General features: G+C 31.4%; 1 protein-coding gene across 1 annotated transcript in view; it reads right to left on the bottom strand.

Moving 5' to 3' along the window:
* The window catches only part of scf (Calumenin B scf), a 52,789-nt gene extending 29,108 nt beyond the window's left edge, over positions 1-23,681 (bottom strand). The window contains exons 1-2 of the mRNA XM_075378580.1: positions 23,353-23,681; positions 1,370-1,523 (exon numbers count right to left, since the gene is read on the bottom strand). Of these exons, the coding sequence (XP_075234695.1) occupies positions 1,370-1,468 (99 nt within the window). The 5' untranslated portion in view covers positions 1,469-1,523; positions 23,353-23,681. The remainder of the gene's footprint in view (positions 1-1,369; positions 1,524-23,352) is intronic.
* Between the last annotated feature and the right edge of the window lie 280 nt (positions 23,682-23,961).

The raw sequence follows: 23,961 nt of genomic DNA, 5'->3' as shown, positions 1-23,961 counted from the left end.
TCCGGTTGATATTCAATCGCTTCAAACTGACTGGAACTCTATATACAAAAATAGCCTGATTTGAATGGTCTTTCTTGTAACTTAAAAAAATGTTTTCATCTTCAATTCAGAATGTTTTCATTTACTGAACAATACCACAACACAAAAGGTATCTTTTATTAATAGTATATTTTTATAGTAAGTTATTCTTTAGCGAACACAGTAGTTTTACTGTATCTAAGTCACTAAAAATGGTAAATTTTATTAAGATTCTGTAAAAATTTTCATTACTTTATATTATGCTTTTATATATCACATACTAACTTATGACTCTGATGTCTGGCAAACATTTGCCGAGTTACAATTAAAATTACTAGTAAAACTAAGTAGAATCTTTCTTAGATATGTTGCTATAAAATCGGTAATCCTATGCACTTTAGTGACATAACTTTACTCATATTTTGAATCTGTTAAAAATACAAAGTACTGAATCATCTCTGATAAGGATAGATTTAAAATTTGGCAATAAAATTTTGAATAGTTATTTTGACTGCCCATATTTATTGCAACTTTTTGACTTTCATGTACCTACTAGATTGCTTGGGCATAATTTTTAATATTTTTATTTTTCAACTGATTCTCAAAGATCATCTATTTCTAGGCTATCTTTACTGTATAATGAATACTCAAGCTGGCTAGACACTTATAATACTGAATTAAGTGTTTTAAATAACTTATCGAAAACTACTTTAATTTATGAATAATAATTTTATTATTTACTCATATTATGTTTTTTAATATAATTTTATATTCACGAATTTCATGCTGGTTTATTTGAATTAAATAAATAAAAGACATTTGTTAAATAAAAACATCAAGTATCTGTTGAAAGAATCTACATCAGGAAAATGAGAAGATTAGTAGTTGAATAACCAAATAACATTACAATTACATTGAAAAATTATTTACATGGATCGAGTTAAAAGCTGTTAACATTAATAAATCATTTTGTATTATCTATTAACTCATGTAGATCAAGCCACAATCTGGTGAAGCCATGCAAGTATAATCCCATGTAGATATACATGGTATCGAATCAAGTTTTATTTTAATTATGAAACCTTTTTAGTCTTCATTCCTTAAAAGATATCAAATAATGTAATACAGAATATAAAGTTATCAAATAGTGTGAATACTTTGCTTTCTTAAATTCATATGTGCTACTATATTTACGTTTGGGATTAAATGGTAATATTAACGACGGTGGAGAATAATTCTGTTCCAAGTAATCCAGAAGAATTGGTTTTGCATTAGTAAAATAAATAAAAAATTATCTGGAATATAATAAATAAATTAATACTATAATACTGCATTACAAAATCATACTTGCCTTCTCTAAAGTTCTATCTTTTTTGTCTTTTTCATCTGGCTTAGGAATTCCAATAACGACAGATGAAAAAATTAAAAACAGAAATAACCAAAATGTCATATTAATTTCAATTTTAATGACTAATTATTTAATATTTTACATCAACTCTTACTATCTGTAACAAAAGAAAAACACAGTCACAACAGGCAACCTAAAGGGGAAAAAAATCACAATAATACTCATTAAAAGTTTATTGACAGAGATGTATACTAAAACACAATTTAACATTTGTAATATTCTTGTATTTGCAGGCAAAATCAAAATTACTGATTAGAAATAGCAACCCGATCTACTAGTTACTGGGTAAGACAGTAAGCTACTCCTTCTACCTTGATAGGTGGATAATTCTTTCTCATCACCGTTAAAAAGAGAAAAAGAAGTAGTATAGCGTGTGATAACACTTAATATTTTTTTTAAATTATGTTTATTTACAGTAATAAACATCAAAACAAACTGTTTTTAACAAAAACTGTACAGATAATTTTACTTTTTTACAGTTGCATGTAATTACAAAAAATATGGCTAATCAATATTTGATCTCGGCTTGGCCACAGGCAAATCGGTAGTAAAACAAATTATAACTACACTTCTTGCTTTTTTTTAAAACTATTATACTCATTTACATTAATAAGAATCAAAAGAACAATTCTTTGTTTGCAGATCTGACTCTGCTATGTTCTCCACCCTGAGAATGCTGAGAACCGGAGAACTGATAGAGCATTTTCGGTATCTATCATCAAGGGAACCGACCGTGGACTAATTTGAGGGCTTTTCTTCAGTCTGGTGACTCCACACTTTAAGTGCTTGTCACGTAAGGCTGACCTTCTAATCCTCCCAAAAAGGCGCACCCATTCCAGGGTAAACATAGCTGAATCTTCTGAGGGATAATCTTTTCTTTATTCCATCATTCACAGAGTATTGTTTGGGTTCGGCACATGCTGGATCTTGCCAAATATGTAAACCGGTACATGTAAGAAAGAGGAAAGTAAACATTTTTTATAAAAAATCTAATGGTGTTTGGGTGGGGGCTCTTAACACACTTTTTAAACCCATTTAATTTCTTACAATCATTTTTATGATTTATCTTATGTATGTGATCTTTATAATGTATTTTTTTGTTTAGATCAAAATACATACTTATTTTTTTTTTATTTATCTATTTTTCATGAAGACCAAAACACTACAAAACCGCTGTGGAATTAGACAGATATACATATTACAATATTATATATACACATATAATATTGTGAAAGGACCAGGGTAACACATTTCTTCCAATTAAGAAGAAAGAAAGAGAAAATATAGAAAGAAAAATCCAGCAGGAATTAAATGGGATATTTTCATAGAAAAACAGTTCTTTTCAACAATCTGTTCTTTGTAATACAGATAAGGGCACCTCCAAAAGCTCTTGTTCCACCAGAATGATTACCGGACTGCAATAAGAACTTATAGAAACACGTAATGTCTCAGACAATGAGAATTATTACACTTCACCAGTTAAAAGACGGGGGGTCGGGTATCGGGTTCGCAGGCCAGGAAGTATAAATACGGCCGGAGACAAGCTGTCGGCGGGAGTAGATCTGCGAGGTTGTGTTCGGCGCAGTCGTGATAACAAGCGACAACAATGAGTAGTTTCGCAGGCCCGACTTCGACTGCGATCAATAAGCGTGTGGTAACGAGTGAAGAGGATGTCATGGGTATTCCAGCGTGGGCAGTGGGTTAATGCAGCAAGTTGTTCGGCGAGTTATCGATAACAGTAATGAAAGTGACAGTATTCTACTTATTCTTTAAGTGTTCGGTAGTTCTATTGTAAAGTAATAATATTTGCGGAAGTTTATTATTATTTTTTTCAATTGCTATCTAGACTGTTCTATTATTATCTTATTGTTACTGCTACATTAGTTTCTATTATTATAACGTTTTTAGTAAGTCGGACTGTTTTCTGATATTTATAATTTAACTGTCGTTAAATAAATCTTGTCTTTTTATACGAATTACTAATCTTTATGTTACATGTATTTATTATTATTATTATTATCATCGTTGTTGTAATTATTATTTTTATTATTTATTTGTTTAAATGTCTCTAGATAATAAATTGCACTAATGAGAAATTTTTAGTTTGTTAGTCTCTCAGTATCCTGATGGAACCGCGAACACACAACATAGATCTTGAAAAATTTTCAACAATTAATGACCGGAAAGGAAATTTTAATAAATGTCCACTGTGTAAAACCATTTTAAATTATAAAACGATAAACAAATAAATAATAGACGCGATCTCTTATTTGTAAACCTGTAATTACTGAAATATGAAAATAAAATAATAAAAACGTTTTAAGAAATGTATAATAAAAATTTTACTTCAGAGCTCGAATACGAAAGCACATTCTAATTTTGTTCGGCAGTAAGGGCAACGTATAGTAAGTAGCTAACATAAAACATCGCTTGAAATAGAATTCACCATAAATGTTTTACGATGTATGTACGTGCATGTACTCTTAAAACTCGACATTTTATTTTACACAGTAAAATACGATATCCAAACCATCGACTTAAATAAAACTAAAGTAATTTCAACCGTATACGGGTAACAATGTGTTGTTCAAGATATATTTGCGTTTCATCAAAACCGAAACAAACAGGTCCATTATTTTGTTTGTATCTATTTTTCCAGAATCTTACACGAACAGATGAAATAATTTTAGAACGATTCACCGGATAAATTTACAATAAATCTGAGAGTACAAATCAACATTTTGAAACTCATACATACATACTTTAAACCTCACCGCTTAAATCAAACTAGGAGATACATATACGTGAAGATATACGAGAAACGTATGATGGAAATTAAAATATAAATAATATTAACGTAGTGCACAAGTTCGCGGTTCGACAAGGATATTGAGAGGTAGCGCATGTAAAATTTTAACGCACACAATTTCTTCACTATGTGAGTGAAGGTTTTATCAATCATTCGTTTTTACTTAAGTCTTAATAAAATTAGTATAAGAAGAGTAATTTAAAAAATAGACAACACGAAGTAAAAATAAAAAAAATACTAAAGTTAAACTTACGCAACGAATAATGGCGTATCACAGGATACTGCGTTGTATAAATGTAATTTTTACTGTAAACAATTATTTCCTATGCGGATGACACAGCATTATTATAATGTAAAATGTAAATTTTACAACATCTCTTTAAACGGTATAACAATTTGGTTAGATTCAAAATATGTTACCTTTAAATGTAGATAAGACGATTTGCGTAACTTTTTCCGACCACCGCGATCTTTCTTACCCTTAGATTTCAAATTAAAGCTAAATAATGAAACCGTTAAAAGAGTTAAAAATAAAAAGCGCAAAGGAATTTTCATCTGTAAAGTTTTTTACCGATTCCATCCGAGATGAAATTTTCAAATAGCAAGTTTATACATAACTTTTATATTACATAAGATAAAAAAGATAATTAGGTAGGACAGTTTGTGGACGGTCATGTACGAACTTTACTACAGCGTTGTGATATACGAGATAATTGAAAGAGGAACAGCGAAAAATCGCTTTTAAAAATTTTACCTAACGTACACGTCAAAATTATTAAAATAATATCTGAAATAAATACTGCCAATAGGATTAGCAGTGCTCTGAATCTTAAACAAAAATATACACCTGAATTTTTATATCTTCATTACAATCCTCAGTCTAAATTACACCTACTAAATTTCGATTACAAGATGTAGATCTTTACTGTTACCTAAAGTATATGAAAAAGAAGAAAAACCACATCTACCTGTATATATTTTAATAAACTTCCTAACATATAAATTTGTATAGCACAAAGCTGACAATACAGTTGTAGGACATTCCCGACACGCGGCTTTTTTATGATGCACGGCTTACACACACAACTTAATTTAAAATAAGTCAGTGCCGCACTAACGCTCCTTGTGGTGACGGGGGATACTACTGACGCAGTACACTCGATTAGCCGCTAGTGTACAGCATTTTATTTGGGTAGGGGTGCGATTTTCAAAAACCGTTTTTGTAAATATTATTTGTTAATCGTTAACAAATGCGCCTACGAAAAATAAGACGTTAATTAGACGAAATTTTGAGATACTGAGGATGACGACCTTGCTCTATAAACTAACCCCTTGACCTTTTAAGTTGAAAATTTAATGGCATCGATGTCCCGCATACACAAGTAATCTGACCGACTTTGGTCAAAATCGGTGCAGTAATTTTGGACATACAAGGAGTGCTACACCAAACAGCAAACGCACACACATACGTACGAACATTAACATCCAGAAAATTTCTATTCCTTGTTTTAGGTTCCTTAGGTATCAAAACGCAAAGATCCACTGAAAACTGCATATGCCCAAATTGGACCGATTACAATACTTTCCCTTCTACAGCTACAGCGCTAGACGAGAAAGTAAAATATTGAAAAAATAGAGAATGAGTTGTTCAGAATAAATGAAGTACTAGAGTATTTTTTTATTATTTTTTTTTTTATTTTTTATTTTTTTTTGTAAACCGGTAGTAGTTAAAAATAGAAAATTGTATTTTTATGAATTCACTTTCTACATATATCTTTCCTTGAGCGCACAACGAAGAATCGTCATCAGCGCCCGGACACGATATTTACGTAGTAAACATATAAATATTTAAAAAAGAAATAATTAAAAAACTAAACAACAGTAATATAAAAACACAATACATAGACAGAAAACGCCTATAACGTATGCTAAAAACGAAATAAAACTACAGTGAAATATAACATTAAAAATAACGTATAGAGATTAAATATTATTATGTCTTTATTATAAAAAAAAGAAACAAAAAAAAGTCTTATCAGGCTGCACACATGAGATTCTTGTACTTTTTTCTTTCCTGTTTAGCCTCCGGGAATCACCGTCAGGTATTACTTTATGAATGAGGTTGATATGTACGAGTGTAAGTGAAGCGTCTGTTGTACAGTCTCAGGTCGAGCATTTCTGAGATGAGATGAGCGGTTAATCGAAACCCAACCGCCAAAGAACACCGGTATCCACGATCTAGTATTCAAATCCGTATAAAAGTAACCGCCTTTACTAGGAATTAAACGCTGGAACTCTCGACTTTGAAATCAGCTGATTTACGAAGACGCGTTCACCACTAGACCGACTCGGTCGGTTAGATTCTTGTACTTATCCGCAGAAAAGAGTATTTCCAAAACGGAATATTCACGATGCACTTTTCGTTCGTTTGTTACAGCACTTTCACTTCGAACGCTCTCGCATACCTGTGATCGCATTTATCACAAACCGTACTCGCGCTTCATCATACCCTGAACTGAAACTGTAACTCGCTGTTCCTCGGTAGTATTTATAACTCGAAGCCTAGAGCTTGATCTGTAGTACCGACTACAGACTAATCCTTTTGTTTGTTCGACTGTAATGATTTCTTAACCGCATCTTCTATCCTTTTCTACAAAGAATATCTTTGCGTTTTTCTAGATTTTTCTTCCTTCGTTTTCTCCCTCCTGGAAGTCTCTCTACCCGTTATACTCCTCCCTCCTTAAAGCTGTTCGTCCCAAACAGCTGCCTGAATAAGGTGCCAGGCGGTCCACATGTACGATGATTTTCTTCGTTCTTAGATTGCACCGAATTATGTCGACTATGTAGTCGATTTTGTTCGTACGGTGCAAGATCCTTCCCGATCGGTTCTGAAAGCTTCTCTACCCTTAAAAATAATACCTTTTAAAAAGGAATGCAGATAACTACATAATTTAGTAAAATACATTCACACACACACCGCAACAATTACATAACGATTAATCTGACTTCTGATGACGATGAACAAGACGTAAAAGGTAAGATGCCTGGTCGGTTATTAGTTCCCGTTTGATGTTTCCAATATCTGACTTAAGAGCCGGCTTGGGGGGAATTTATACAGAGGAATCACCGATAAGGTTTACTTAAACCTTTACAGTTATAAGGATTTTTGTTATACACTACCGGTGATTATGACTCGTGATTTTAATCGATTATAAGCTCATTAACATTTATATTCCAAAACATACGATAGAAATGTAAAAAAAATATTTGATTCCCACCCGTATAATTATTTTACTAACCTTGTTAAAAACCACTTACACACATTTATACTAACTTATTGATAATAATAAACACGTGTACTAATAACGACGTGTTAAACGTCTGTAAATTTGAAAAACGTTTTGTCATTCTTTTACTTTGCGATCCCAAATAACGATATCGGCGTGAAATTAATTTGTCGGAAGATAACTTTCAAATATGTTTATAAAAGTATTTTATATAGTATATTATATATACTATATAATATAATAAATATTTTATATAGTATTTATCTCAGCACGATATATTTTACACATTTTAGCAACTTCATATGTGTTTCACCGTTTTAATAAATAATTTCAGTAAGATATGTTTTTATGCGGCGAATGACACCTTATAGATACCGTGTAAAGTAACCGAGGTATAAGTGTAACAACAGCTAAAATTTATTTTATCTGGGATTAATATGATGTCACTAAACGGCCGATCTATGCGGTAAATGAAGATGAATGTAAGAAGCGCTCTAGTACACGTGTTTGTGCTCAAGTACTTATTATCTGCATTTCATAAGCGGGCTTAAACGCCGATGTATAACTACAGTAAATTCAGGAACCGATCGGCTCATGACTTAGACAAAAATTTATTATAGTAAGTTAAGATCTTCTAGGTGAAAAACAGAAGACCGGATGGACAATCAAAATTTAGAGATTTCTGTGCTGTGCTCAAGACGGAAATATCTGCTTCTGAAGGGCGCAGACTAATTGTCATACAGTCGAAAACCCCACATTAAATATTAAGGCTGTGTAAGAATTCATAAGTACCTAGGTGTTTTGTTTGATGAGAAGTTGCTGCTTATCAACCGTGTTAATTTGATGCGGTATCTGTACAGATTCCGCCTGCAACCGATGAGCTTTGTGTTTGCGGGGAGGACCAGTAAAACGAGCATATGATGTTCGACTGCCCCGCTCTTGGAAGGGCCACCCAGGAACTTAGAGATTAAGGAAGAAATTGGCCACTCACTAACGGCGAATCAATGCGGTGTTAGCCTCATTGTCGGACTGTGTGGGAGTTCCTTATATCGGTCTCTTAAAGTTATTGTGGGTTATTTGTAAGGTCTTCAAGAAAATACTGTATGCATAATAAGAGATTTACATCGCAACGGTTATTGATGGGAGATCAGTATGGCTTCCGTCCTTTTACCGATTGCGTTGCTTCTAATGATGTTTTCGGTTTCCTGAAGGGGTGGTAGTTCACGATGAGCGTCAAGGCGGATGGACTGCTGCTATTAATAAACTTCATCGAATTAAGCGCATTGTGTCACCGTGGAGCTCCTCATCCAGAAATAACCGTCGAGAGGCGTTTACAAATGGACCGATTTTGACCAAACTTTGTCAGATTGCTTCTCTATACGGGGCATTGATACCGTTAAATTTTCAACTTAAAAGGTCAAGGGGGTGAGGCTGTACAGCAAGGTCATCATCTCGAGATTTCGCCAAATTAAGGTCTTATTTTTCTTAGGCACACCCCAAAAAATGCTGAAAATAAAGTAACGGGTTACTGGTTATATTGCGTCAATAATACCTCCTGTCACTACAAGTAGCGCTAGTGTAGCACTGACGTACAGCTGTTGAACGCCACACCCTAGTACTTTAATTAGAATCATTGAATTAAATAAACGAAAAAATTTATTTAAATAAAACTATAAATATTTTTAAATTAAGTCGGGTGTTAAGCCGCGTGACGGTTAAGTTGTCTTGTAAGCTTTTTTTTCACTAGCGGTGATTGTTATTAAATATTCAAGATTATAATAAGCTCGTTAACATTTATATTCCAAAAGACTTGTAAATGATGAGATAGAAATGTAAAAAATATTTGACTCGCTCGCGTATAATTATTATTAAAGTTTATTTTTTACGAGTGAAAGACTGGTTTTAAGAAACTCATCGCGCTGTAATAGTTGTAATTACTGTATTTTATCGTTTATTTGCTTTCTATACTTTTCACATTGTTTTCTTCTGTTTTTCACCTAGAAGATCTTAACTTACTATAATAGATTTTTGTCCAAGTCATGAGCCGATCGGTTCCTGAATATGTTTCATTTATTATTTCTTAAGGACTCTTATTGTTAAAAACCCTTATAAGAAAATTAACTAATGATGTTTCAGCTTTATTTTTTTATTAAAAATTATACATTTATGAATTTTATTTAATTATTTAATCGTTAAGTTTATTTAGTAATAACTTTTTCAACATGTTACCAACAAAGAAGTACGTACCTTATTACTGGTTTCTCGTATGTTTAACTGATGTTATACTGCTGTGTTTGCCGGTACGTTTTTTCGATGCTGGAGAAACCTAAACCCACATTTTTAAGAAAAACGGGAAGATTTCAGACCTAATGCTTTGGGTAGTAACACTGTATCCCAACATAAGCTAAAATAACCAGATTTTTAATCTAACTTCGATACCAGTAAACCGATTTTTATTTATTTGTACCAAATTACTTGTCGTTCAAAGGGCCTTCCGATGAGTTATCACAGGCTATATCGTCTTATTTAAAAAAATTAGTTTTCAACCCTTGAAAATTTAAAAAACGTTTAAGGGCGAAATTTTTTGTCAGTAATTTAGGAAATAATTTTTATAGTTTTAATCCGCAGATGATTATTTTAAACGGTTTAATAAGTAATATCATGCAATTTTATAGTTATTTTTGTTGGACTGAAATTTAAAAAAAAAAGTACTACCGCAAATGATTTTTCGCACCTACCGAGCGAAGGGGTGAGCCGGATTTAAATTTAAATTTAAAAAAATCCGGCCCACCCCTTCGCTCGGATTTTAATTTTATTTTCACCAAAATTCATTACTTTTTTCGGGTTATCGATAAATGTAATTTAATTTTACCATTGCTATTTAAGATTTTTGAGATGCGGTAGGTGTAGCGGAGAGTGTGGGCTCCATCCCTTTGAAAATAATTTAAAAAAGATTTCCCCCGAAAACGGTATACATGCCTGCAAACAGAAATACGATGAGACTGATGCTGTCGAATAATAAATGCGGTAACTGTTCAAACGATCACCCGGTATATCACACCAGGAATGTAGATGTGCTGATCTAGATATTAAATCTGAGCGTCTACAGGAATCGCCTTGAAGATTCGAGGAAAACCACAGAAAATTTTTACCAGGGCAGCGTTACAAAATAATATAAATATTATTTTATTTTACGTATAATTTTTTATACATATACGCGAAACAGACATCCTACAGATTTCCGATCGTAAAACTAAGCGCATTTATCTGAATATGTGTATAAAAACCGAGCGTAAAAAAACATAATATACGATAAAACACCCGCGCAACTAAAAATAGCTTTATCTCAGAATTTCATTCACCCAACATTGAACCGTATAATTAGATAAATGCGTTAAATGAATGCATGTACATGTGTGTGGGCGTTTGTATACGACAAATTATTACAACAAATTTATGGCGATTCATTTTCATCAATATACTACGGATAACTGTGATATTTTTTATTAAAGCAATTAGAGGAACACAAATTATCAAAAAGTAAAAAAAAATCTAAAAAAATAAATTAATCTGTTTATATACACACAAAGTAATTATTTATTTTATAATACTATTCTGAAGTAAAATTATACTCCTAAAAAACATATGTGCAATGAATAAACAAGCAAATTAAAAGACATTTAAGTACATAATAATGTTATTACTGTAACGTAATAACGTACTAGAAAAGTGAACAGACTGTTCAAAATATTATCTAAACACATAAACACATGTTTAGATAAAACTTTCTTTCTTTTTTTTAGATTAACTGCTTTTATGAACTAATGTAAATAATATAATAGGCGCACATTATATATAACCGGGAATGAAATTCAAAAAGCCAAGCCAGACAACAAACGAAAGACTAAATTAAACATTTTCACTAATTTTTGTTGAATTCAAAAAACAAAACAAAAAAACGCTTCCGTACAGAAAAATTAGTAGAAACGATAAAAGGCTGAGAAGTAAAATTATAAGAACAAACTAAAAAATTCCGAGATCGGTGTAATTATAACAGTAACGGTTGTGGAGGACCTGAAATCAGTCGTACATCGCTTCTGAAAATTGAATACCCATTCTAACGAGTAACAAGCACACATCATAGGCTTAAGAAGGAATTAATCTCCTTCACTACGGACCAAATACAGACACGAACGTACAGAGTTGACCGAAATGCAAGCGATACAGATTCCTACAACAGGTACCTTCACGCGTTCAATAAAGTGAAATATTGAGAGAAACTAACTGCGACTAACCACTCTCGTTCAAAAAGTCGATTGGAGGGATTGCCGCCGCCGCCGCTACCAGCACCTCCGTGGATACCGTACGGTATCCACGCAACCTCAACGCAAGAAAAACCTCAAACCTGAAAAAACTCAACGCAAGGCGATTCAACGCGCTGGACTCGCTCCAACACGGAACGCGCTCGCTTCACCCCCAATCCTCTCGTCCAAGCAGGAACCGCGTAGAGATAACGGCGTGCGCTATGTGCGCGTACAGCCTTCTCTTTTCGTAACTCGGGCGGTACGCATTTGGTAGAATTCTGGAGAGGGCTTTAACCACCCTCTCCGCCTTAGCGACCGTTAGTTAACTCCCTCCAACAACCAAGTCTACAAGTAATATCATTTTCAAACAAGTGTCGTTAACATCACAGACAAAAAAACTTTTCAAAACATGTTTCCATACGATTAGAAAGTAACCCGTTTTAAATTTGTTCTTTAAAAAAATTTAAATAAATATTGTTTTGTTTATCTGTATAAACCGGTAAGCGGAGAAAATGAACCCAAAATCATAATTAATTCATATTTTGATGTAAACTTAATAACAGTCCTATTCATCAAAGAAAGGTTTTCAGATGGATGATAATGCTTAACCAAATAGCGGGATATAAACTATTTGATCGTTAAAAATAATAATAAAATCGAGAAAATTCTTATAAATAAATTAATTTAATATCAATAATTCTAATATTCTACGAGTTTTTAATATTCTCCGGTACCAAAAAGAATACCGCGGTTTTAGTTTGTACTTATATGTTTTTGGATGAGGTGTACGGCGTTGATTTAAGACAAGAATCGAGGAATAAAAAGTCAAGTTTTAGCTCAGCAAGTACCGTAGATTAATTTCCTATCTTCTGTTTGACAGTACCGCTAGCAATAACGGTGACCCTGAACAGAAAGCCTTTTGTGTTTTGCAGTCGGCTAAATGCAATTTTGTAGTTACTATTTAACATGCGTTCGTAGAAAGTTTAATTGCATATTCCAAATGACAATAGCATAAGTCGATGACATTATAGGTTTGAAACGACTGGATGTCTGTGTACGGGACGACCAAGAGTGTCTGAAGAAAATACTGAACGTGTCAGTGAATCTTTCCTGAATGAAAATCTGTTAGATTATCAAAACAGAAATTAATTTTATTCGATAGGGACACCATTACACTTTAATTTGAATATAGCAGAACATTTTAGAGATATTCTCAGACACAAAGACCATTATAATGTAAAAATCAAAAATTACTTTAAAAAATAAATACTCTGGAGTAATTTCACCGGCTAATTGTAAAAACACCTTTGACAGTTTGGGGTTTGTTACAAACCTCTTCCGCACAGATATTATTCAGATCGCAGGTTACTGTACCCCGACAAAGCTTGAAGGTATACTATTGATTTTCAGCACGCCGTACTTATCTACCGATTAATATGAATATATACTACTACATTATACAAAATTCAGAGCTTTTACATACACTGTTAAACACGTAACCGTAAACAAAACTGTCATTATTACAAATTATAATATCATTACACACGCATTTACAACTTGAACGTGAGTTGCATGTATTTTATTTAAACTTTTGAAAGAAAAATAGGAAATATACAGAAAGTAAGTTATACAGACAGGCGTGGATTACTTTTCCAGGTAATTCGATATGAAAATTTATTAATTTTCTTATTTACGCAGCAACAAAAAGGCCGATGTTCCACCGACAGTTACCGATAGATGATAATGAATTTTGTAGAATGTGAAAAAATGCAGCGCCTGGAACCTCTAGATAAAAGGCTTTGTCGTTACTGCTTAACCGCAAAGACCAGAGAAGAACAACAGGAAAAATAACAAAAATGAATGAAAATTGACAAAAAGGAGGATAATGGGAAGAGAATATGAAAAAGAACATAACCGACCAAAAATTTGTTACTTACATATTAAAATTACAAACGACGGCTGAAGTAAATTTAACATTACAAATAAATTGGCACAACAAAGACACGCTTCACTGCAGAACAAGTCTAAATAAATATAAATGTAACAATTAGAAGATAATTTTTAAATGTTTATATGGTGTGTAGAGTGCTATGTGGTTCTGAAAAAAGTGAAAAGAAAGTAAACAAACTAACGTGTTTGAAATGTAATGTTAGAAAAGAATACTGAAAATCAGGTAGGTCGATAAAAGAGGTCTCAAGAAAGGAAAGAAAAAAAATTATAAATCTGATAAGACAAATGAATATATAGGGGTCGATAAAAGAAAGAAAACATATAACTGTTATTTATTTAGTTTTTAACAAACTACATGTGTTAGACACGTATACAATCGCCAGTAACGAGAGATAAATTTTACAGCGTCTAGAAAACACCGACCTTGGCCAGGATTCAAACTCAGAATTTTCTGTATGATATGCTAAGATTCTACTATTACATCAAAGAAATTATATAGACATTTGCGTTTCATAAGATTAAAATTTTAAAGCGCAGTTGCTTTTTATACGTTTGGTCTCAGGTTTTATTCTAACAAAGCAGCTGATATTCTAGTTATTGTAATTAAAAAGTCATTGCGATCGGGCAGAGGATTGTCACAATTGAATAAATGGTACAGATTAATATTAATGATATTTAAAAATACACTGGTTCAAACAGCTGTACTTAATCGGATGGTGGCTGTACAGACGCTGCTGTGATGTAGGTTCATAACCTCTTTATGGGTGTACATTCATCACCACAAACAATCGCTCTAATATCCCAATACAAAGTATTAATTTTTAATAAGAAATAAATAAATAAATTTATATCTATATCGGTTTACAATTAAATGAAATAATAATACTGTCGATGCAGAAGTTGAATCCAGCAGCTAATTTTCTAGGACGATTAGATGCAGTGCCCTTGTTCAATGAGCTAATATAAAAAAAAAAAATATTTGTAAGCAGTATTACTAGAAGTGTATATAGTTCAATTTTATAATTTGTATAGGGGCTATGGGCTATAATATAATTTATGTATATAATATATAATGGGCTATTTATAATTTATAATGTGGGCTAATTAAAACAGGCTATGGTAATATAATAACAAAGACGAAATTAATTATAAAATCAAATAATTAAGTAATTTCCAATTTACATATAGTAAAATTTGCAATACTTACAGTATTTATTAAAGTACTTATACCACAAATAATAAGTTATTATAAAGTACATATTTACTTTAAAATAATGAAAAAAGAATTTCATTGTTTTCGGAACAAGTAAAAAAATATCAGTTTCTTTTAGAAGAGGAAGCACTGGATGTTCAACAGATGATTTAAAAATTAAAAATAGACGGTAGAGTATGGAATAAACATGAATATTAGAAAAAATTAATCATAATGACAAGAAACAATAAACTGATGATTATCTATAAAAAAAAGAAGAAACAGCAACAACAAAGAAGAATTTAACAGAAATAAAGTTATATAGTAAGATTTGTTTTACCTTATCAAAAGAAGCTTAATTTTGTTTAAGACCTTACAAGAAATAAAATTTGTTTTCTTACCGAAAGAAGAGATTGAAATTTTCAACTTTTGATAAGAATACACTCGTAAAATTTATATCTTCACTTCAAGAGCTAGTGTGCAGAGTTCTTTAGGGACGTGTTTTCAGTCCCTTACTTTCTTTTATTACTTATTAATAACCCTGCCTCAAAATCTTGTTCCATTCTTTTTGACAATTTTCACAGATGACACGACTGTATTTATACATCTGAAGATAATTATTTAAAAGGGATTGAAACTTGTATGATAGCAGCTCAAAAAATTATTCAATGGATAAATTGTAATAATCAAGCTTTAAGAATAGATAAAACCGTTGCATAGTGCTTTTCAGATTCATGTAACATTGCTGATCGCGTGAAAAAATTCCTATAAATGATAACCGTAGGATCACAATTTCTGTTGCTCACAAAGCAAAATTTCTGGATGTTTTATTAGACAATAAGTTCTCATAGGATGATCAAACCGCTGTTTTGTTCTGAAGCATCTTAATAAAACTCTAGGTTTGTCATCATTATTAAATATTTATAAGTCTATTTATTATGCCTATGTATAAATATATATTCTCCCAAGAAGTATGTTATCTCTTGGGGAATGTTATCACTCAAATTGAGCTTTTTAAGATATAAAAATGAGCTGTTAGATCATTATCTGGTGCCCGTAAGAATGGATTGTGTAGAAATATTTAGAAAATTAAATAGCCTCGTACTTGTGTTTATATTTATGAGCGTGTAATCTTTGCTAAAATGAATGGTCACTTATTCTTAAAAAATAACAATATCCACCTTCACTAAACAAGACAGCAGAACAGTTTTTGAGAAATTCAGCACAATATTTTGGCTACAGAAACATAATAAGGCCCTTAACAGAAAGGGGCTTATTATGTTTGCGTTGCAATTTTTAATAAATTATCAAACCGTTTGAAAACTCTTCCACCAATCTATTAGCAACACAAAAATAAATCTTCAAATCAAAAAACTTGTAGCATATGCTAATCGAGATAAAAACACGATATATCAGACTATATATCTCAATTAGATTATAAAATTACCATCTGCTTTATGGAAAATGGCATAAATAGCTGAAAAACACTATAGTAATTCAAATATTTGAATATAAGCAGTCGGCCCTAAGAAATTGTAGAACATAAGACTTAATTTCATTATCCCCTAGAATAGTTCACATGCTAGCCCCTATTTTAAATCTGTGACACAATACCACATACCAAATACAATCCACAAGGATGTGGGCACTGTTAGTTGACAGTCCCAACATACAAAAATGGGTGCATTTGTTTGCCTCGTCAGATATACATGAGTGAGTACAGTGTGCTCTATTCATAAATTGAAGACCTTCTCATGACAGTTATTTCTGCATGAGCTCCATGGTGAAACAGTATTCTGAGTGGATGAAGTTTATAGTTCATGGTATTATGCTGTATGCTATTCACTTTTACACTTATCGTGAACTACCCTCTTCAGGAAACAGACAAGATCATTAGAGGCAACAAAAGTGGTAAAAATAGTCTGAAAACAAGCCTCTTTTGTCGCACTATCTTTACACTCATTGCCTGAAATTCCTACACGGTTGAAGATTCAGCAGAAACTGACTGCTGTATTACATCTAATCATTTGCAAAATAACATGCTGAATCTCACAAACAACAGAGTGTCTGAGGTACACGTCACTAATCACCTGTAAGGCACTCGTGGAATCTGACCAAACAAGAATTATGTTGAAAGTTTGGGCTAATTATATGTAAGGCCTTGTTAATGGTATACAGTTCTCCAACAAAAATACTGGTGATGCTGGAAAGGCCAAACATGCATATTCTGTTACCAACTAAAAAACTACTACCAACAGAATTAATATTTCTAGAGCTGTCCAAGTAAACTATTAACATCAGGATTCATGCTACATATATTACAATTTTTTTTTTGTAAGATAACTGGATTTCTGTTCTTTTTAGTACATTGACAAAGATCAAAGCAGTAATTAACAAGAGAAGGCCAAGGTGGGTAATAACATGGAGCAGCAGTAAGGACTGGATGTAATTGTATATTTGGAACAAAGAAAAGGCAGTGAGCTCTGATGAGGATAATGTAAAATATTAAGTGGGTAGACAAAATAATTCAGAATAGAAAAACTATCTGACTGGGAGATACTATGAGGTACGGATCAAATAAAATGATCAGTAAAAAGTACAGAAAAGAGGTAGGAAAAAAAAAATTATATATGATCTAAAAGGAAATGGCAACTATCAAGGTCTTAAAAGCTTGGCTGAGAATAGAGGAGAATGTAGATGGAATGGTGCAAGGGACCTGCCTTAAAGTAAATAATCATATAACTGTAAGCCAAAAGTACACATTTGAACAATATAAAAGTAATTTACGAACAACCTAATTTGACAAATATATTATTCAATTACACATCATCATTACTTAAAGAGACTTTTCTAAGATAGCACCAGAAACTCAATGAAAAAGGTGCAGATAAACAGCTGTAAAAGTATTTTTCTAAAGACAAGTTCCTTTAATTTTAAGATGAATTGCTAATAATTTTTAGTAATTTCAAAGAAACACATTTCACCAAGACTCCCCAATAGTTTTAAAAATAGCTAGAAAATTACTAATATGAACATTAAACACAAAATTTGGCAGGATTGTTTTTAAACGGTTAAAAAAAAATCCCTTTCGGCACGCCAGAAGGTGGAGGTAGATTTCACCGATGCTAAGTAGGAGGTAAAAAAGATTTCCACCTTAACGTTAAGAAAGAGGACTAACGACCACTTTAAACAGATTCGATATTGTGCATACAATAGGGAGGTATGATTTTTTTGTCCTCAAATCCCATTTTTTCCATCCCCAAGGCTAATGATTGGATATATCAAAAAATTTTACTTACAAAAGTTTTAAGCTCTGATCCAAAAAAATAGTAGAAACTTTAAATGAATTCAATATTTTACTTAATAAGAAAGTTATTTTATTTTTTCAAGAAAGCTACCCCTTATTTCCACTCCCACGGTCCGATTTTGGCCATTAACCAACCTGACCAAAATTTTGTGACAAGTTATTTTTAAGGAACAATTTGAAAGTGATTGGCGCAAAATTACAGCAGATATCATGTCCACAAGAAGGTGAAATATATATATATATTAACCTATAGTTTAACTATATATATATATATATATATATATATATACATGTTTGAGATAATGGTGGTTTAGAATCTGGGGCATGTGAAATGTAAAGATATGTCAAAATTTTCCGAAGAAGAATCATGGTATCCATTTTAATAGGTAGCTTTCTTATGAAATCTACCTAAAAACACTGGAGTACTAATAGCGATGAATTAATAAAGCGTCAGCATAGAGTATTTCTGAATGAGTAAATGATAAGAACAATTTGAATGTTTGTCATTTTAGAATTGTATACTTATTGGCAATTAACAACATAATGGGTTTTGTGTCAGCTATTTAATTCTTTGAAACTATTTATTTGATTCATTAAAATAAATTCACAACTGTTATAAGTGTGTTATAATTGCTGTATATTGTTATAATTAACAATGAATTTCATTTGTATTTATCATTGAAATAAATTTATCACTTATAACAGTTGTGAATTTATTTTAATGAATCAAATAAATAGTTTCAAAGAATTAAATAGCTGACTCAAAACCCATTATGTTGTTAATTGACAATCAACAAACTGTTCTTACCATTTACTCATGGTCTTTACCTTTAACAAAGCTGATTCATTAAATTATATTGTTATACAGTTTATTAAAATTTACAGAAAATAAGAAATATCACTACATCATAACATAGCTACTTAAAACACCATGATAAACACAAATTAAAATCAATCTATACTTTTAATAAAATCTCCTCCTTCTTATTAAAGTACCATATATAACACAAGGTTATCACAAAAGGAAAACGTTGTTTCTATATTTCTTATGGTTGTCAGGTTTTTAAAGCACCGATCAGAATTACTTTCACTGGCAGTAATGATATTCCCTAAACTGCAGTTCCATGTATGAATAGAACAAAGGTTCACTTGCAGGACTGAATACCACCTACATTCCTGTGGGTTTGGCATATCGCAATGTGATCATATGTTTGGATCAGGGATGAATATAAGATACCCTTCACTCCTCATTTTAGCACAAGGTCAGTTTTTTTTTTTTTTGTCTTCAGTCATTTGACTGGTTTGATGCAGCTCTCCAAGATTCCCTATCTAGTGCCAGTCGTTTCATTTCAGTATACCCTCTACATCCTACATCCCCAACAATTTGTTTTACATACTCCAAACGTGGCCTGCCTACACAATTTCTCCCTTCTACCTGTACAAGGTCAGTATAAACTAAGAATTATAATAAAGAAAGTGTGTATATCAAATAAAATGTGGTGAAACAATAGCAAATAATGAAATGGCTAAGACACTCAAAAGAATGACAAAGTAATTTGTCGGACTAAATCCAAACCATGTTTGGTAGGCTTGGGAAGCTGATTTATTTTCATATATTTGGCTCATTGAAGAAGTCAATGGGAAACCGTTTCATTCCTCACATTCTCTACTAGGCCTGGCAAGGAAGACACAATACATTTTACTCATTAAGACACTTAGATAAAACATATGTCAACACAAGTAGCCTAATCAAATTTAAATTAAATTTGACTGAACAAGCCTCTCTTATGTTTTTAACCGATAATATTTTGTTTTTTTTATTAGAAATAAACCTGGTACTTATTAAGTTTTGACGTAATAGTGTAACTACAGAAGGGCTCCAATGAAAAGAATACATTCAGTGATATTCTTTTGTTGCATATTTTATAAGTGTGGCATTTATACCTCAAAATATATAACAGATAATTACTTTTAACTATTTGCATAGGCCATCTCATTAGTTTTACTCACTATATTACTATAAGTAATATAATTTTAAAGAAATCTAAAGTCTTCCATGACTTAATAAACCACAAAATCGGTCAGTATACAAGAGAATTTTTGGAATGTAAAGTTTTGAATGTTTCTTAATATTTTTTTTTGTTCTATCTAATCATTTTTATTTCACAGTCAGAAAAATAAACTTATCAAGTCAAGAATTTTAGCGTTGAAGTCCTAGAAAAATCAGTTATTTTTACACGGATTTGAATACTAAATCGTGGATACCGGTGTACTTCAATTACTCAAACATATCATCCTCATTCATCCTCTGGAGTATTATCTGAACGGTAATTACCAGAGGCTAAACAGGTAAAAGAAAGAAAGGTTACAAACCAGTAAATATGAGATGATTTATCGATGAATAAATCTGGTTAAAAATTTAATGCGTTAAAAGGATTAATATTGATTTCTTTGACAGAAAATTTAACCTTTATTACATTCTTTAATTTCATAATTTTTATCCCTATCAGAACTTTTTCTTTTATCAATGTTTACAAAACAAAATTTTAAACAAAAAACTTAATGATTGTAACAAAATTAATTAAAAGATTTACTTAACGGTTAAGCAAACTTATTGAAACTTACTAGCAATCTATTTGTGAGAGTTTAGTAAAAAGAAAGAGAAATAAAGAGTCTTTTCTAACAAATGATAGAAAAATGATATGAAAGGACTTTATTAAATACCAAAGTCACCGATCATCAGTTCTGTTCTGTACCTTACAGAAGGAATGCATAACATAGTTTTAAATGCATGTCTGAAAATGTCAAAAAGTACAAAGACATTGTCATGAAATTTTATTAAATCAGATAGAAAAAAAAATTACAATTAATTTTGGAAAGAAAAACAAGTTTTCTCATCTTTAGTAGATTGAGTAACTGCAAAGAAATCACATGTGGTATCTGACTGTTCATTTCATCACTCCAATTTGGATATTTATTCCTTAAAAATTAAAGGTGAGAAAAAGATGGTTCATTAAAAATAAAACACATTTTTAAAATACCAGTAAAAAAAAAACCATAACATAGCAGCACAAAAAAAAACTGCTGTTCAAATAATAATAAAAGCAACAACAGAAAAGTAAATAATCAGAAATAAGCAAGCTGATTGTGAAAAGAAATAACACACTTTTAGAACTTCTTTGATGAATTTCTACACCAATAAAATCATTAATATGGGCAGAGACCCTCCAAGTTATACTTAAGCAAATTAAAAAAAAAAGAAGCTATTCCACGATTTGTATATTTCAATTTCAAAGATAAAGTGATTCCAATCTGTCAGCTGGATTTATTTACATGTCTTCAAGATTTCAATCAATCCTTTCTAACTAAGGAAAGATTGATACAATATACTTATATTCTGTGCACATGAAATAAAAATGTTACTGAAGAATAGAGAAAACAAATAATATTAAAGAATAAAGCAAGAAATGAAGAAAAAATAAAGAAGACCCGTATCAGAAAAGAACTTCATGATTAATATCAATGTGTAGCCAGTAAAACCCTTGAAAAAAACAGGTATATTCTCTTACAAGTATCTGGTCACATAATTTTCCAGTATTCAATGAAACACTAAATTGGTGGAATGAAACAAACTGATTTTACCACTTTTGGTTTTAATTCTTAGACTCTTAAATTGTTTTTAAAAATACTGCCAGGACAAAAAAGCTGTCAGTAATGATCTACAGTGATGGCTGCACATACCAAAACAGTAATGTCATTATGAGAAATTTCTTTTTGCATTTTGTTACTAAAAATAACAAATTAATAGAGTAAAAGTTCTTAACTAAGGAACATATAACCACATAAGATGATTTGGTCCATGCACATATTGAGCAAAGGATAAAAACAAAACTTATTTTTGCCAGCTAATTATGTTACTGCAACTTTTAGAAGCAAGGAAAAAACCATTCCCACATGATACCAAATATTTAATTCATATCTTCTCAAGATTATATCATTCAAGAACTCCAGTACAGGGAATCAGCACGGACAAAAAGGTGATAAAGTAGTCACTGGCATAGTGTGGCTCAAATACTTTCTGACCCCTTACAGGAAGACACCCACCTTCTGACAACCCTCAGTCGCCATACTGCCCTCTGTTCTGAGCCCTGATGAGCTTTACTGGAGGTTATCTTTTAGACCCTCTAAATCTAATAACAAATCACGGCCATCAGTTTACATGCCACTCTGTCAGGAAGCCACCAATGCGAATGCCTCAGCGCAGATACTCCATAGGTGTATGTATACTACATACTGCCTTCAAATGGCTTCTTCCAACTATAACCACCTACTGTAACTCACAACCTTCAACTATCAAATCAATATTAATAATTATATAACAAATAAAAATTAAATAATAGTAATAACAAAGGTTTCACGCAAATTCTCATATCTAACTTCAATTAGACTGTGTACTCAAATCATTAGTTGGTTGGGTCTTTTAAAAACCAAAAATACTATTTTGAAGGCAATGAACTACGTAAAATAATTTAAACTTAATACAGTGTAATACAACAAAACTACAGAAATTATACCAAAGAATAATTAATAAAGAAAAAATCAAAGGCTCCTCTGCAACTTTTATCCAATTAGTAGGGCAGAAGAAATATTTAAAATAACAATTTTTAATTTACTTAAATAATAATACTATTACAGCAATGAACAAAAAAATTGTTTAATTCATTAGTTTTAATAGTAAAAAAAATTAAGAAACACGGTCTCCGATTTTAAATACAAGTAACATGTAATTAATTTGTTCTTAACGCTGCCCTTAAATATTAATAGAAATAAAATTAAAGATTCCTGCGAACTGCATAAATTAATACAAAAAATTATGGCTTAGATATACGAAAGTACAAGCATTTCAAAGATAAAATTAAAAGAGTGAAACATAACAGTCCAATTAGTCTCTATTAAAGCAAACTTCATAACACATATATTATCAGTCAAATCAATTAAAACAATAGACATAATAATGTTAAAAAAAAACTTACGCACGTTATAACCTTACATTTCATTTAGATGCAAATGAACTTACCTATTTATGTGTAGGACAATTTTTTGGATGCTGAAACTAGAAATAAATACAGCTTTCTTAAATAGTTACAACAAAAAGATTTAACAAGTAACGAGTATTAAATTAACGGCATTTACACCAACTGCCTGACACATAAGATAAACAACACCTACCACAGCCCGACCCTTCTAAAGTTAGTTTTGCCTCACTTCGGTGCTATAGTTCAACCTAGCGGTAAACATTTAAACCACGTTACAGAGATTGTAGATGTTGGTTGATGCGTCGTATCCTGTAATTATTTATGATTATTTTATCGTTCACTGTTCTTCAAAGTCTTACTAAGAATTTTAAACCAATCTGTAGTGTTGTAACCACAAATTTAAAATAAATGCATTACTGTAAAAGTTTTATTAAGTTCATTTAATGATGATGTGTAATCATAAGACAAAAATGTTAATCACTAATATGATATGAGATCTGCCCTCTGATATAAACAGTTTCTTCTTTTTATCAATACTTTTTTATAACTCATACGGAAAAAACTAAATACATTAAACTGAAGACTGCAGATTAGTCATTGAAAAATTATAATTTAAATATATTTTTATTTTTGTTAAGAGAAAATGTTAC

The sequence above is a fragment of the Lycorma delicatula genome, chromosome 11, assembly GCF_047948215.1.
Source record: "Lycorma delicatula isolate Av1 chromosome 11, ASM4794821v1, whole genome shotgun sequence".
NCBI lineage: Eukaryota > Metazoa > Arthropoda > Insecta > Hemiptera > Fulgoridae > Lycorma > Lycorma delicatula.
Note: the sequence above shows the minus strand (reverse complement) of the source record. Positions and strands in the feature narration are given on the sequence as shown.